Raw genomic sequence first — 16,323 nt, forward strand, 5'->3', positions numbered from 1 at the left:
TGGAAGAATCAAATCAGCAGAAAAGCTTTCCTTTCAGAGCTTTGTGCTTCTCTCAGCTAGCATCAGGCAGCACCAATGCCTTCCCCTTCTACAACTGCATCTCTGCAATTATGGAATTGGCCTGAAGTGTTATTGTGACTATGACCTAAGGAGAGCTAATGCTGATTTGAGCAAAACCACATGGAAATGAGAGGCTAAATAAAAATAAAATAAATAAGTAACTTTATGGACCAGCTAAAGCATAAACATAAGCTGAGGAGAGAAATAAAATGAAGATGAAAAGATTTTAAGGAGAAAACTCATAAAAAATTTTCTTCACAGTGGATCATAAATAATAATTATGGCAAAAGAAGCATTATTCCAGATCTTACAGCTTGAGAAAAAAAAAAAAACCCAAAAAACAAATGGAGGCAAACAGTGACTCAGAGGATGGGGTTTTGTACATATTTTGCATTAATGAGATGCAAGTTGGAATAAATAGTTTGTAAAGCTCAGATTAGCATTATAAGTGAAGTCAAGTACACAAACAAAGAGGAAATGAAATGCTAGATAGTGGAGTAATAATAAATGTGCCAGGCATGCATTTTGCAAGAAAATGAAAAAACCCATGTAATCAAGAAAAGTCAAATGAAAATTACACCATGGAATGATGATAATACTTCTGACATTGTGAATTTTAATCAGAAACCAAAAGATATTCTGAGTATACAGTCTGGATCTTCAGAATATGCAACATAAAAGCCACTGCTTGCTGCTGGAACAATCAATTTGTATATGTGATAAAGAAGCATGACTCTTGTGTGAGTACAAACTGCTGGATGTAATTGAAGAAAACAGGATGTTCTCCTGCCATGCTATACCTAGAACAGATGAAAGTAATTCAACCAGCATAGCATGCTTTACACACTATGTACTGCATTAAAACAAGGAATGGTTTGATCACTGAAATACACACAAAAATAAATAATTTTACATAATCTCAAAATTACATAAGCAGAATGGTAGTCACTGAAAAAGCAAAATATTGTCAAGGCTATTCAGCTCTTCTGTCTCAGCAAGACAGTCATCATCATATTTTGGAAGCCAGCAAGTAGGCTTAGGTGTTGAGAATGCTGTTAGTAGTGAACCTAACAGCAGAAGAGTATCAGCTCTGCCAGCCAGGCTCACAAAGCCACTATCAGAGCTGATTATACTCAGGAATGTGATATGAGAAATGCCTGGCAGAAACTGTACTAATCCATTACAATTAACCCCATCTCCATAGCAGTTAATACAAACAAACAAATAAACAAACAAAAAGGAAGTTGGTCCTGACTGCAGTATCACATACAGAGCAGTTGCTGATTTCCCAGGGAAACCCAATTATTTTGGGAAGGTAAAAATACCTTGTAATATGCCAACCTTTAAAGGTATTAACTCAGAGAGTATTAAAATTTTCAGCATATCTCACCACATCTCTTTCCACCCTTAGGCATATGCAAAGCACTGAGACCATAACAGAGGAAGAGCAAACACAAGCCTGGCATACATGTAGTATTGGTGACCTTGCAAGTTGATCCAGTGAGCTGAGATTTGGAGCCTTGTTATCTTACAAGAAACCACTAGTAATTTTTTTGCCTCACCAGTGAGGCAAAACTTTGAACCACCGCCTCACCAGTGAGACAAATTTTGAAACATTATTGCAAAACACAAACTGTTTACACTACTCAAAAGTGTAGAGGACAACTCTTTGATTGGGAAAAAATTTTTCAAACAAGAACCCCAGAAAGCACCTAAGAATTTGAAAAGTCATTGCTATTTTCAAATATCAGAAATATATGATACTGAACCAGTAACATTTGAATTTATTTCATGAATTTGAGATGGACCAGTAAGTGCAGCAGAGTTGTACCAGAAAACCAAGGTAATAAAATCATATTATCATATCAAAATGATAATATCATAATCACATATTGCTGTTATCACAGAAATACAAAAATAAAGAACAAAGTTTCACTCAAACAATGAAAATATGTGTCAATTTCAAGAGGACGTTTTAAAAATAATCTGAAAATAAAAAGCACGAGATAAAGATGTGCCCATGTCCACCAATCTGCCAAAAAGGTCAAACACCAGAAAAGTGGCTTTATGCACTTCCCAGGAATGACAGTACTGTCAAGGCAAATGGAACATAAGAGTATTTTATTTGAGCAACTGAATCATCATACCCTAGATGCCGAGAATAGAAATTCTCTTGAGAATGGGGTCAGTCTGGAATAGAAATAAACGCCATGTACTAACAAGATGGGATATAGCATGAGTAATCATGATATTTGGAAAAAAAAAAAAGAAAGAAAAGCTAGTACATATGACAAAATAATTGTATAGCATTTTCAATGGGCATTAGAGAACACTGAAGAACACATCTTACAAAACATGGAAACACACCTCAAAATTAAAGGCTACTGGTCAGACTTTTGAGAACCAGGCAAAATGTCAGAGGCTTACTCAGTACCCATTGAGGGAAGAGCAGTGAAGTGTTTAAGCATGCCTGAACTATGTGCTTGCAATCATGAGATCTCAGTTTGCCTTAAATTAGATCATATATTTATTTGAGAACAAGAATTTGATTACATCTGACTGTCCCGTCTAATAGCCAGGCAAATAGCAAGGCTGAATTTGCTGCACAGCTTGCTAGGAGTATTGAAATGGTGCAAACAAGACAGAGAATATTTTGCATTCCGTTCTTGAATGCTGAAAATATTTCCATAGAAAAGTTCACTGCAGTTGAGCACAATGCTTGAAGTCATGTTAAGTAACAGGATAAACTCAGGAGTGACAGACTGAAACAGCAAGTAAAAGGCCAAAGATAAGAGTCTTTTAATTACTGCCCTGATCTGTATTTGTAATATTTCATTTCTGCAAGATTACTCTCATACCTGAAGCAACATGTTTGAAAAGAGACTCCTCCACTCTTACACCAAATCAAAGAGAAAATTCCCCATCTGGAGTATATTGAAAATCTGCACCCAGATTTTAAAAAACATACAGACATGTAATGAAATGTGTATCAACAATAAAAAAGTGCCCATAGTTCCTAATAAGGAGGGTTGGAAAAAAAGGTGGTATGACTCAACATATCTCCCTATGTCTGCCTTTAATTATACTGAAAATTTTTTATCATGGAGACATTTAATTTCAAAAGCTATAAATCTATGGTGCAAGTGTTACTAAACTTTTTAAAATGTTTATTTTAGTGTATTTCTCTCGCTCTATTTTGTAGTGCTATTGCCATTATTATATGAAGATTTCAGCAGACTTCATTAAAGTTCTTACAATCTCACTCCCCCAAAATGGGGTATTTACCTCCTTTGCATAAAACCAACCCCTAACCTGGACTAGTTTAACAGAAAGTGTACATAGGACAAAAAATGAGAAATCTGGAAGAAAAGACAGTAACTTGATAGTTATTGTGGCTTAGTTTTATCTTCTTGGACAGGGACAATGAAATTGACTTATTCTAAGATGTGCCATTGAACTGCTGCCAGGACTTGTGTGCAAATGAGCTAATACTCCATTCCTTCTTCTTTATATCAGTCATTCTTATCACAACCACAGATAAAATACACATTTTTCTGAAATCTAAAAAATTCGTCTTCAAAGCATACTTTTCTTGTGCTTATTAATAGAAAGTGATGTCTACTTACGCATTTGGTTTATTTATATCTAGTCAACTACTCATTTACATTAAAAACAGAATGGAAAAATTATCTTACTTGTGCAGCTTCAAAGCTGCACCTTCATTGATAATTACAAGTCACCTCTGCAATTGCTGAAAACTTACAGGGTAAAATGGGACAGAGCACCAATTTTCCCAGCCTGTCTTCATAGAAGAGGTGTTCCAGTCTCCTTATCCCTTTATTGCCTCCCCTGCACTTGCTCCAACACTTCCATGTCTTTCTTATTCTGAAGGCACCAGAGCTGGATGCAGCACTCCAGGTAGGGTCTCACAAGAACAGAGTACAGGGACAAAATGAATCACCTCCCTCACCCTGCTGGCCATGCTCCTTTTGATGCAATCCAGGATACCTCTGGCTTTCTGGGCTGCCAGCCCACAGTGCTGGCTCATGTTGACCTTTTTGTCAGCAATAAAGAGGGGTTTCATGTTTGGTTTTGTTGTTGTTGTTTTTTTTTTGTTCCTTTTCGATATTACAGGGGTTTAAAATCATGCTGAAGTCTTCTCGAGAGTGGGAGTAACAAAACTGACAATCTGTTATCATGCTACCTAGAAGAAACATTGAATCCTTCCTGTAAGTGTACTATTTCTTTTTTCAATATTGGTTGAAATACATCAATGGGTTCAAACCTGTTAGGAGGTCAAAATAAAGGTGAGACGATGAGAAAAAAACCTGAATTCTTTACATCTTGCTCTAGAGCAAATGCTTTTAAATGTTTTGTTAGAATCACAGAATGGTTTGAATTGGAAGGGACCTCAAAGACCATCTAATTCCAACCTCCTTCTGCGCCCAACCTTTCACTAGACCGGGTTGCTCAAAGCCCCATCCAACCTGGCCTTGAACAATTCCAAGGATGGGACATCCACAGCTTCTTTAGGCAACCTGTGACAGCACCTCACCACCCTCACAGCAAAGATTTTTTTGCCTAATATCCAACCCAAATCTACTTCCTTTCAATTTGAAGGCCCTTGTCCTGTGACCACAGTTCCAGGTGTTGTCCAAAAGAAAAGGGATTTTTCAAGGGCCTTACAAAAACAAAACAAGAAAAAAAAGAAAAAAAAAAAAAAGAAAAGGAAAAAAAAATCTCCAGATCCCCATGAAATGAAAAAAGAAGTGAAAACTCCACACTGTTCTTAAACATAGAAAACGCTTGTTTCAAGGACTAAATTTTGCCACAAGAAAAGTGTCCCTCAATTAGGCGCTTGCAGAAGGCCATGGCAGGGCTGAGGACGCTATCTGCCGCTTTGATTGCGGAGGTTGCACAGAGCAGCCCCACCACCACAGGCTGCCGGCGGCACCCGGCCTTTCCCGACGGACGCGCCAGCCCCCGGTGCTCCCCACACCAACATCCGGGACCCTCCCCGCTTGCCGCCCGGTGGTCCCGCCCTGACGTAGGCACCCCGGGCCCAATGGGGCTCCACTCTGCTTCCGGCGTCCGGCGCCGTCTCCTGGAAACGGGGCTGCGGTGGCGACCATCCGAGTAGCGTGCGGGGGTGCAGGGACGCAGCCCGGTGGGATCTGGCTGTGCGTTCCAGCGGGAATAAAGGACAGCAAAACTCTCCGATTCCCGGAGTCACCCTGCCTGCTGAGCCGGTGCCTTTCCCCCTTGCCTGTATTTTGTGGTGCGCAGGGACCAGTGTCCCGTCCGGACAGTGCACCGGGGCATGGGAGACTCCGTCCCGGGGGCGGGGCTCCGCTGTTTCGGTTGATGGCGGCGGCGTGGCGGTGATCCATCCCGCGCCGCACTACGGCTGTCGTTCCCATCCTTTCCCGCCGGGTCCATCCTCCGCACACAGATACGGCTGTCGTTCCCCTCTTTTCCCGCCGGGTCCATCACGGGCGCAGCTACGGCTGTCGTTCCTCTCCTGCTTTCCCGCCGGGTCCATCCCTGGCACAGGTGCGGCTGTCGTTCCCCTCCTTTCCCAGCGGTTGCATCCCCCGCACAAAGGTACGGCTGTCGTTCCGATGCTTTCCCGCCGGCTCCATCCCCGCACCCAGGTACGGCTCTCGTACCTTTCCCCCATTCCCCCCGGCTGCATCCCCGCACCCAGGTACGGATCTCGTACCTTTCCCGCCGGCTACCCCCGGCTCCATCCCCGCACCCAGGTACGGCTCTCGCACCTTTCCCCCTTTCCCTCTGGGTCCATCCTCGCACACAGGTGCGGCTCTCTCACCTTTCCCCCTTTCGCTCTGGGTCCATCCCGCACCAGGTACGGCTCTCGCACCTCTCCCCCTTTCCCGCGCACGTTCGCGGCCGTTACCCCGAGGAGCGCGCGCGCCCAGCGGCCCCTCACGCTCCCCTCCCATCCCTCACTGCCCCCCTCACCCCATCCCTCACCGCTCCCTCCCATCCCTCCCCGCCCTCTCGTTCCCTCCGCCGCCGTCCCTCGGTCCGAGTGCCGGAGCGGACCTGGGACGGGGCTGGAACCCGCGGCTGGAGCGCTCCCGAGACCCCCTGGCCCGCTCCCCTGTGCTGCAAGAGGCTCGGGAGGCGGCTGCGTCTCCGGGGCCGCCGTGCAGCGCCTCAGGCCTGACCGACCCCGACGGAGCTGGGAGCGCAGGAGATCGTGGGTCGTGCTCGAGCTGCTCCGCTCGGAGCGGTTTGGCCATTCCCCCGTAAAGAGAGGGAACCGCATCTCCTTGGCGTGCTGGTCCTGTATCCAGCCCAGAGCGAATCAGTTCCCTCGATGCCTGGAGGCTGCCGCTTTGAGTGCTTCTGTGGAGGTTCACTCCTGCTTCGTTACAGGTGGTGGCTTAGGAAGTTTCCATGATGGCCTTCTTGCCTCATCTTTTCACCTTTTGTATTAGTTTAATTGATCTCATTTTACTTTGTCTCAAAATCCATCTGTTGAATATCTGTTTTGTGTGTCAGAGAAGCTGTGGGTGTCCCATCCCTGGCAGTGTGCAAGGCCTGCTTGAACGGGACATTGAGTACAGTGTTCTGGTGGCGGGTGTTCCTGCCCACAGCAGGGGCGTTGGAGCGAGATGATCTTTAAGGTCCATTCCAACCCAAGCCATTCTATGATTTTATGATTCTATGCTCCGTTGGTTTCTGTGCTGGAATAAAGGCATAGCCATTACTCTTGAGAATCAGAGACTATACTCTTTCCCCTGTGGCCTGTTGCATTTTTACAGATAATACCATTTAGAATTTGTATCTACTAGGCAGTCTATTACATTTTGAATATGATCTTTGGAAGTGTAAAATTCACCTTTTCAAAATTTTGATCACATTTCCTGAGAGGAGGTGTTCTGCAAAGCAATTGTATTCAATCTTTCTGAAGTGTGGAATCCCTATTCATGGTAATGGGGAGGGTGACTACTATAGGTGGCCATTAAATTTGAAGGCTTCCCCTTTCTCCTCCTTTCTTTAGGTTTATTTGTTTATGAGATTAATGCCGTGTTTCCAGTCTGTTGCCTGTGAAGTGTCCTAAAGCATGGAGAACTTTGTTTTGTATGAAGAGATTGGAAGAGGAAATACGACAATTGTTTATAAAGGTAGAAGAAAAGGGACAATTAATTTTGTTGCCATTATTTGCACTGATAAATGCAAGAGAGCTGGAGTAACAAACTGGGTAAGTAATGGGGTTTCTTTTCCTGCTAAATCTGGAAAAAAATACAGCCTAAAAATTCCGGTTGCACAAGTTATAGAAAAGTGTCATGTTCTTCTTTAAGATGGAGTTTGTCACATTTAGACCAGCTTCTCAAGATTTCAAGTTCTTATTCTTGAGATACAGTCTTTTTTTAATGTATATATTTCTTCATATGATTTTATTGGTTTTTAGATCGCATGCATGAACACATGTTTACAGTCTTACTGTTTCTGTGATGTGTTAGTGAACTTGTAAAAATAGTTACATGTGGTGGTTTGCTTTATTTTGTTATTAGTTGTGCAAATCCAGTGGTAGCAATAACTTCTAGTAAACAATCTATTTTTTGCTTAGCAAGAAGAAATTTTTTTTGATGAAAGAATATCATTTAAGCGGAATCAATTCTGGTTTGTAAAACCTTGGCAAAGCTTTAAATATGATACTGTCTGGAAAGGAAACTGATACAGTTGTACAGTTCAAATATTTTATTTTTCCAGTAGGTACATTTTGTTTCTGTAGTGGGTTAACCTTGGTTGGATGCCAGGTTCCCGCCAAATCCGCTCTATCACTCCCTTCTTCAACTGGATAGGAGTCAGAAAATACAATGAATGGGTCAAGATAAGGGTAGGGAGAGATCAATCTCCACTTGCCTTCTCAGGAAAAACAAACTCAATTTAGGGAAAGTAATTGAATTTATTGCCACAGTAGGATAATGGTAAATAAAACCAAATCTTAAAACACCTTTCTTCTACCCCGTCTTTTTCCTGGGCTCAGCTTTACTCCCAATTTTCTCTTTCTCCTCCCTTGCCAGAGATGCAGGGAGATGGGGAGTGGGGTCAGTTCATCAGACATTGTCTCTCCTTTCTCCTCATGCTCTTCCCCTGCTCCAGCGAGGATCCCTCCCATGGGAGACAGTCTTCCACAACCTTCTTCAGTGTTGGTCCTTCCCACAGCCTGCAGTTCTTCATGCACTGTTCCAATGTAGGTTCTTTCCATGGGTGCAGTCCCTCAGGAACATGCTATTCCAGTGTGAGTTCCCACAGGTTACACATCCTGCTAGCAACCGGAATGGGCTCCTCTCTCCATGGGTCTGCAGGTCCCGCCAGGAGCCTGCTCCAGCGCAGACATCTGAGAGAGTCACAGCCTCCCTCAGGTTTCCACCTGCTCTAGAGTGGGGTCCACCACAGGCTGCAGATGGATCTCTGCTCTGCCATGGACCTCCCTGGGCTGCAGAGGGACAGCTTTGCCTCACTGGCCTTCACCAGGGGCTGCAGGGGAATCTCTGCTCCAGCTCCTGGGGCACCTTCTGCCCCTTGTTCTGCACTGACCTTGGTGTCTGCAGGGTTGTTTCTATCACACATTCTCACTCTTCTCCCCTGCTGCTGTTATACAGGCGTGTTTTTTCCCCTTTATAAATGTTATTCTGGAAGTGCTGCCACCATCACTGATGGGTTGGTGTTGGCCAGCAGTGGGTCTGTCTTGGAGCTGGCTGAGATTGGCTCTGTCAGACACAGGGGAAGCTTCCAGCAGCTTCTCACAGAAGCCAGTCTTGCAGACCTCCCCACCTCCCCACCTGGATACTGAAACCTTGCCATGCAAAATGGATACAGTTTTGTCACAGATATATTTTATGAAAAATCCTTTCATTAGGATCTTTTCTCCTGAGAAACTGAAAAGCCTCAGAAACTAAATGTAAATAATAATTATCTGCTGCTGTGGAATGCAACAGGTGCATCTTTGATTGGTCTCATGTGGTTGTTTTTAATTAATGGCCAATCACAGTCCAGCTGTCTCAGACTCTCTGGTCAGTCATAAGATTTTATTATCATTCCATTCTATTCTTCTATTCTTTTAGTATAGTTTTAATATATCATTTTATTTAAATATAATATATATAATAAAATAATAAATCAGCCTTCTGAAACATGGAGTCAAGATTCTTGTCTCTTCCCTTGTCCTGGGACCCCTGCGAACACCACTACACAGTTTCATATTCCTTCTCATTGTTTCAAAGATCATTTCTTGGTAACTTCTTGTTCTTAGGATTGTATTGGCCTTACAAATCTCTTGGGGATACCTTACATACCACTCTAGCAAGCAAAAGGCTTCTGTAGAGATTAGGCCATGTAGCTTTTATAGAAATACAAATTTTGGGGTCTTTTGAGTAGTTTTCTTTGTCTGATAAGATTAAGAATTATGGTAAAGCTTCTTTTCACTTCTTCTTGCTGTATTATCTCTCATTTGTATTCTTATTGAAAAAAAATGTAGGAGTGGAAGTTTGACTCCAAATTCTAATTTCCAGTTTATTATTTAGTGGTGCAGGAAAGTTAAATAATATTTAAAATTTTGAGTTGGGAACTTACTAGGTTTTTTTTCTGTATTTTAAAAACAGGTGAGTTGGGCAGGGTCTGTGAGGAAAGTTATCTTTTCTCAACATACATGTAACATAAAATATTTGAAGAATAATGCTAGTGCACTAGAAAAGGCAAGAGAACAAGTAGTTAATCTAGAGTAGATTGTATTGTTTCTTGTTGCCATGCCTCAAGTCCATATATATACATTTATGTCTTTCCCCAACTTAAGTATGTTAAAAATGTCACTCTAGGTTCGTCTGACTCAGGGACTCACACATAAGAATATAGTGACGTTTTATGAATGGTATGAAACAAGCAACCATCTCTGGCTTGTAGTAGATTTATGCACAGGTAAGATGAGCTCAAAGGTAAACATTTATAGAATGAGTATTTATAAGAGATTTCTTGCAGCTTCTCCACTACAAATGCTCAGATCTTTGAAAAAAGTGTACTTCTCTGATTATTAACTTGAGAATCCTGTTTATATATAAAAGTGGTTTTGCTCTTGGAAACATTTTTAGAAATCAATTGAAATCCTGGTTCTCCTCTGCTTCACTGTATGCCTCTTTGAAAAGTTAGTTGAGTTACATAATGCTGGTTTTTAAGAGCTGAAGAGAGAAGGCCAGTCAGGGAACATAAAAGCAAATTATACTTCTGTGAATAGTCAGAAGGTAGGTCAGTAAAAATTACTTGAGAAATTTTCTAAGGACTGGCTGCTTTGGCATTCTCCTTTAAGAGACATCAAGGAGCAAATCAGTTCTAATGACTTAATATTGTTCAAATTAATTTTTATTCAAAGGGCAATTTGGCAGCTAAAGAGAATGATTTAAATTGTTTTCCTATTCAGTATAAGTATTTTGATTTCCATGTTAAAATTATAATTTGGAAATTCCGAGAACCCAGAACTGCATTGTTGTTCACTTAGTTTTGATAAGTTCTTATCAATCTATTAAAGGAATCTTGTAAAGATTTCTTTAATTGTGATGGCTACATGTTTTAAACTTCTGACAGCATGCTTTCCTCCATATGGAAAGGAAAGAGAGCCAATATGCATGTGATGCATGTTAAGATTTTGGAGTTTGTTTAATAGTAAAAATCCACGTTACACTCAGCCTTTTTATTTATCCAGAATTCTGTTTGAAAAATTACTGAAAAAGAGAACTTATGAGTTCTGAGAAAAAAAGTCAGGTCATTCTTTCAGTGATTAAAAGTGATTTTATTGGCTCATAGGGAGGCTTTGGTCTACTTGCTTAGTCTAACTTTGGGTTACATATTTCAATTATTAGACAGGCAGCCTTTTATTGTTGAACAATTATCAGGTGTTTTACCTTGCAGTTTTATGGTTTGCTGTAAGGTGAGTGTCTTGGAGCTAACTTACTTAGAATAAGATGTGGATTTATTCTTAATTTTGTTGAGACTTGAAAAATACTTTTGAAATATGGAAGATTTCTCTCACTTGTCTCAAAGATAATTTCTGTTATCAGATGCAAAATATTTCTGTGTTGCTGGTTTCCCTGCTTTTATTCTTTGCGTGTTTGGACATATTATGGAAACAATTTAACTGGAAAATGGCCTGCCCTTAGTTTCTTTGTTCTTAGAAGTTGATAGCCTGCTGTTGGTATTATTTATTCTTAACTTGTGCAGCAGGAATCTAGTTAAGGAATTTTAATAAAAGCATGAAGTACTATTACACTGTGAAGTGACACAGTTTCTGGATTTCTTTTTTTCTTTCTGTTTCCTTTGTAAAATAATATTGAAGTAGTTTTGAAGTCATGCAGTCAGTTTTATTCCAGATAACATTCAGATTTTGTCACAGTATTAAAAATAAATTTTTTGTACATCTTAGATTTTGTAACTATTAGATATCAAGAAATATTTTTTAATATCTACTGATACTGGTTTTTGATTGACATATTTTGAAGTTTATGTATTTGGGCATTACTTATGTGACCTCTTCTTTATATCCACTTGCTGATTATATGTATTTCAGGTGGTTCTCTAGAATCTGTCATTGCTCAGGATGAATGTCTACCAGAAGATGTGGTGAGAGAATTTGGTATTGATCTGGTTACTGGTTTATACCATATTCATAAGCATGGAATTATCTATTGTGAATTGAAGCCTGGAAAGGTGAGGAGTGATGTCATCTATAGGGACACTGGATGTTACTTTTCATGCTATCAGCATTTATTTTATTATTTGTATTTTACCATCTGGAAGAAGCTTACCTCAGTTGTGAGGTTGTTTTATAATATATGTGAATACAATCAGAGACAAGTCTGTAGCTTGAATATTTTATGATATAATTGATTTCTTTACTTGATATATAGCTGATAAAATGTGATGTATTCCTTTTGACTTGGTGTACTGATTTAATTTATTGAAAGATTTTAGTTCTCTATCCTTGGAGACATAAATTTGTTATTATTCTATGGTGCTGCAGAATATTTTGCAGTCATGGAAAATGCTAATGACAGAGTAAATTTAACTAAAGTTTCTTTGTTAATAGCTTTCTATATTATTTGCACATACCATGGAAATAATAATCTTATTCCTGTATAAAAATACAAGTCTTTATGTAGTTTCTCATTTTGTGTATGTCTGTAATTTATGTAGAGTTTTGCTAAAGTCTGTTTGTTTTTAATTCATGTATAATAAAAATTTTTTGCTTAATAGTAAGTGGTTCTGACCTTGATCTATAAATGATCAAGTTGCCATTCTCTTAATATTTGGTAAAATCTTCCACAATTCTACTCAGTTCCTGTCATTTGTGGACCTAAAACCACTAAAAATACATCTTGTAGATGACTCAGTAGTCTTCCAAAGAAGAATGCTGCTGTAAAGTGCTCATTTCAACAGAAAGTAAAATACTAAAGTTAATGCTTCTTCTGTGCCCTGCCCCCTGCTTCTGGTTGACTGGGCTATTTCTCTAAACAAGGTTTTTGGGATTATGAAGTTTTTAGTTGAAAGAATAGGCAGTGACTGGCCAGAGAAAACTCTCATCATCATCAGACAAAATCTGTGGAAGTTTCTGCTGTGTAAAATGAGAAAAATTCTTTTTTTTTTCTCAAAGAAGCCCTGTTTGGTTTTACTAGACTTATATTTTCCTATGAAGTTTTACTCTACTTTAACTATCTTTTCTCTAGTAGCATCATTGTTTATTTAGATTTAATAATGAGTAAAGAAAAGTGCATATTGAACCTCTTAAGAGTTCTATTGAGGTACTTTTGGTTATAAGAAAAAAGATACTATTGGCATTGACTTAAAGAAAAACTTCAGTGTTTTTGGTTGTAGTGATCCTTTCTATGTACTTAAATGGTTTGAGATTGTGATTATTTTTATAATAAATTATTTCATGTTGGAAATTTCAATTTTAGTATATATGCTAGCATATTGGATTTTGTTTGTTCTAATAGATTCTACTGGAAGGGGCTGGCACTTTGAAATTCAGTAGTTTTTGCCGGGCTAGAGCAGATGGTGAAGACTTGGAAAAAGTTTTTGCTTTAGCTGGAGCTGAAGAAGGTGAAGATATTAATGAAAACACTGTGCAAATATACTTTAAAAATATAGTTCAAGGTATGAGATTTTTACTAGCCAGAATTAACTTACACCAAAGAGACTGAATGGAAGTTGGAACCCCAGTGATTATGATAAAGAGAAATGATTTAGAATTAATCCTGTTTTGTCTCAGAAAAAAAGTGAGCTATGGAATTATTTATGGACTTCTAAAAAGTTTGTGCTGCAGGTGCTCTCTGAAAGATCTGGAACTAAATTCCACTAGGGTAGAGTTAAAAGTAGACAGAAAACTCAGGAAGTACTACACAGAACTACCGCTTCTTTCATTGGCCACTGCGCTGCTGTACTTTCATTGTCCTTTTTGGTGCACCTACTCTAGGTTATTTCTAGTTTGAGGTCAATTCTTTCACTACCTTAAAGAATGATAATTTCATTTTAAAGTCTGAGAAAGTTACTGTGCTTCAGTTTCAACAGGCAAATCCACGCAAATGTAGTAGACTGCAAATACCATGGGTGTATTTCATGGTATTAAATATGAAAACTTCAGAAACTTGTTTTTAATCTCCTGAATCTTTTACTAGTCATAATCTCGGAACATCTCATAGACCTCTATTTCTAAGATAATGATGTCCCATATATCACTTCCTTTTATTGGAAACCACAGAATTCTTCGTAATATTTTATGAGAACAAAGAGAGCTCTCCTTGCTGTCTCTTTCCACACTGGAAATAATAAGACCAAGATCAGGTCTTTATTCAGGAAGAAATACAAATCTAATCTCTTTCCTGTTGCTCTTCGGAACTGTTTTGATATGTGTGTTAATGAGCTTTTGTCACTTAAAAAAATAAAACCCAAGAAGAAAAGAACCCAAAGTAAACTTTTTAAGGGACTATGGAGTTGGCACTTTTACTGAGTTAGTATAAATTCTTTAGAGATTTTTGAGAAGTGCTGGGAACTACTGTAGAAATAGGAACTGTAAATTTTATTCCTGTATCAAACAAAAGAGGTTTGTGAATAAGCTGCTATAATTTGATATGTGATGTTTTAATAGTGTTTTAGTGGGAAAAGAGCCGTAACTGTTTACTGTAACAGTGATTTCATTGGATAGCTACCTTGTTTTTTATAATAGAGTTTATTTAATTTGTGAAGGTTTATTTCTTGGCATAGCTTTAAAAAAAAGAAATCCCAAATCTAATGTAATGTAATTATTTCTGTTACTCACATGAGAATGATTTACCATTCTGCTCAAATTGCTTGTCTCTTAAAGCTGTTAAAGCAAATCAAAACATTCTTTGCATTAATCACTCTGTTTGAAAAGTGCAGCACAAGTCAGTTTAGTAATTGAAGTGAAATAAACAACCAAGTAGCATATTTAATCCTACATAATACAGTGAAAGTATAGCAGGGAAGTTCCTTGGAAACTACTTATATTTGCTATTTCAGTTTTCTTTTATGTGGAGTGAAGATAATCTATAGCTGGGTGATGTTCGGAGACAAAGTTTGAAGTGTTGAAAAAGGTGAATGCTGAATGAATAATCAAAGTGCATTAATTATATATTCTGTATTTTGTAGGCTTTCCATTATACACAGCTCCTGAAGTAATAAAGGGAGACAACTTCTGCAAAGCCAGTGATCTGTGGTCCCTGGGGTGTTTACTCTATGAAATGTTCTCAGGTTGTAAGTTTGTGTATCTATTTAGTATCTGTGATAATGGAAACATAGTTTATAGTCCCAGAGTAAATTCTTATGAACTGTCAAGGGAAGTTAGGACATAGGAAAACTTGAGACAGGTTTTGAAGATTTCTTGAAGAACATACTAACTGTGCTTAAAAGACAAAAAAAATGTGTCTTTATCCAATAATCAGGTGAAACAATACTTTTAAGTGCTCCTATTGACAGCAATACTAACCAACACGTAGGGTTTAAATACTATTATTTAAAATTATGGCAGCCCTCAAATTCTGACAGTATAGTGTTTTTTATCTCCTTGGTATTAAACTCTGTGTGCATTATTTTAACCTTTGAAAGGGAAAACTGCCTCACTATTGTAAAACTAGAGTAATTTGGTTCCCTGCACATAAAGTACCCATAGCTTCAGCTAGAAGGAAGCTTCATCACAGAAGAGAATTACACTGCAGCCTTCTTAAACCTTAAGCAAAACACTGATCTGTTGGATCAACACAGTAACACAGATACAGGGATTTCTGTCTTTTGCTGTTGTCTTATGTATGATTCTTACAGGGCTATCATGGTTTCCTCCATCAAGACATCTTTGATGACTCTTCTGGCTATGGTTTCTTTTGCTGTTTATGATGAAAGAATTTAATCAAAGATTTGGAATTTAAATTGACAAGAAAACTTGATAAATATTACTCAGACTGAGGTTGTTTATTTCTTTGGATGCTTTCTCAGGAAAATGAGCTCATGATAAATCATTGTACCTTACAACCATTTTGAAGTTTGCCTAATCTGTTTGTTTGTAGGAAAACCACCATTCCTGTCAGAAAGCCGTTCTGAATTAATTGAAAAGATTTTATCTGAAGATCCATTGCGACCAGGACCAGAGAGTAGGATTCTGTTGTTCTTCAATGGATCAAGTCACAGTAATACTACAAAGCTTTGGTTTGCCCTTTTTCTTTTGAGGCTGGTTGCAGGAATCAGTTAATTACCCAAAGTGAATGTTAGCAATACTTTCCTGTGATAATTCCCTGTTAGTGATGAATGTTTGTTTCCCTTTTGACAGCGACATATATAATTTACTTTAATTGTTAACACTATATCTACTTACTGGGGTGGAATTTTTTATCTTGGTCATTCTGGGCATCAGTGTTATTCACAGATATCCTAATATATTAGTGGCTCTTTTTCAATTTAAGCAGATTTGAACTGTGCTTAATTTCTTCCTGGTAGCTATCTGATAATTGGAGGGTGCTTTTTTTTTTAAAGTTACAAATAAAAAAAAAAAAATATTATTCGTTTGACGTCCAAGCATTAGTAGTCTGTTTGTTTTGGGGTTTTTTTTTGAGGATTCTTTGACATGCAAAGAGTGTGTGTTTAAGATCCCTTATACATTGAGATTTGTTTTCAGAGATTCCTATCAAGAAAGTTTTTTAACATGATCTGTAGAATACTATGGTGTACATTGGG

General features: G+C 38.8%; 1 protein-coding gene across 6 annotated transcripts in view; it reads left to right on the plus strand.

Annotated features, from left to right (window-relative positions):
* The first annotated feature begins 5,527 nt into the window (after positions 1-5,527).
* ULK4 (unc-51 like kinase 4) overlaps positions 5,528-16,323 on the plus strand; it is a 214,474-nt gene continuing 203,678 nt past the window's right edge. For 3 of the 6 annotated variants that reach the window (XR_013182240.1, XM_077178032.1, XM_077178050.1), the window contains exons 1-7: positions 5,528-5,664; positions 7,091-7,291; positions 9,912-10,011; positions 11,651-11,790; positions 13,077-13,236; positions 14,749-14,850; positions 15,660-15,779. Coding sequence is in view for 5 of the 6 variants with exons in the window: in XM_077178032.1 (XP_077034147.1) it covers positions 7,154-7,291; positions 9,912-10,011; positions 11,651-11,790; positions 13,077-13,236; positions 14,749-14,850; positions 15,660-15,779 (760 nt within the window). In the remaining variant the exon portion in view is untranslated. Of the gene's footprint in view, positions 5,715-7,090; positions 7,292-9,911; positions 10,012-11,650; positions 11,791-13,076; positions 13,237-14,748; positions 14,851-15,659; positions 15,780-16,323 lie in introns of all 6 variants that reach the window. The other 3 variants (XM_054639826.2, XM_077178042.1, XM_077178035.1) reach the window with 3 other exon arrangements.

The sequence above is a fragment of the Agelaius phoeniceus genome, chromosome 1 (assembly GCF_051311805.1).
Source record: "Agelaius phoeniceus isolate bAgePho1 chromosome 1, bAgePho1.hap1, whole genome shotgun sequence".
In the NCBI taxonomy this organism is placed as follows: Eukaryota; Metazoa; Chordata; class Aves; order Passeriformes; family Icteridae; genus Agelaius; species Agelaius phoeniceus.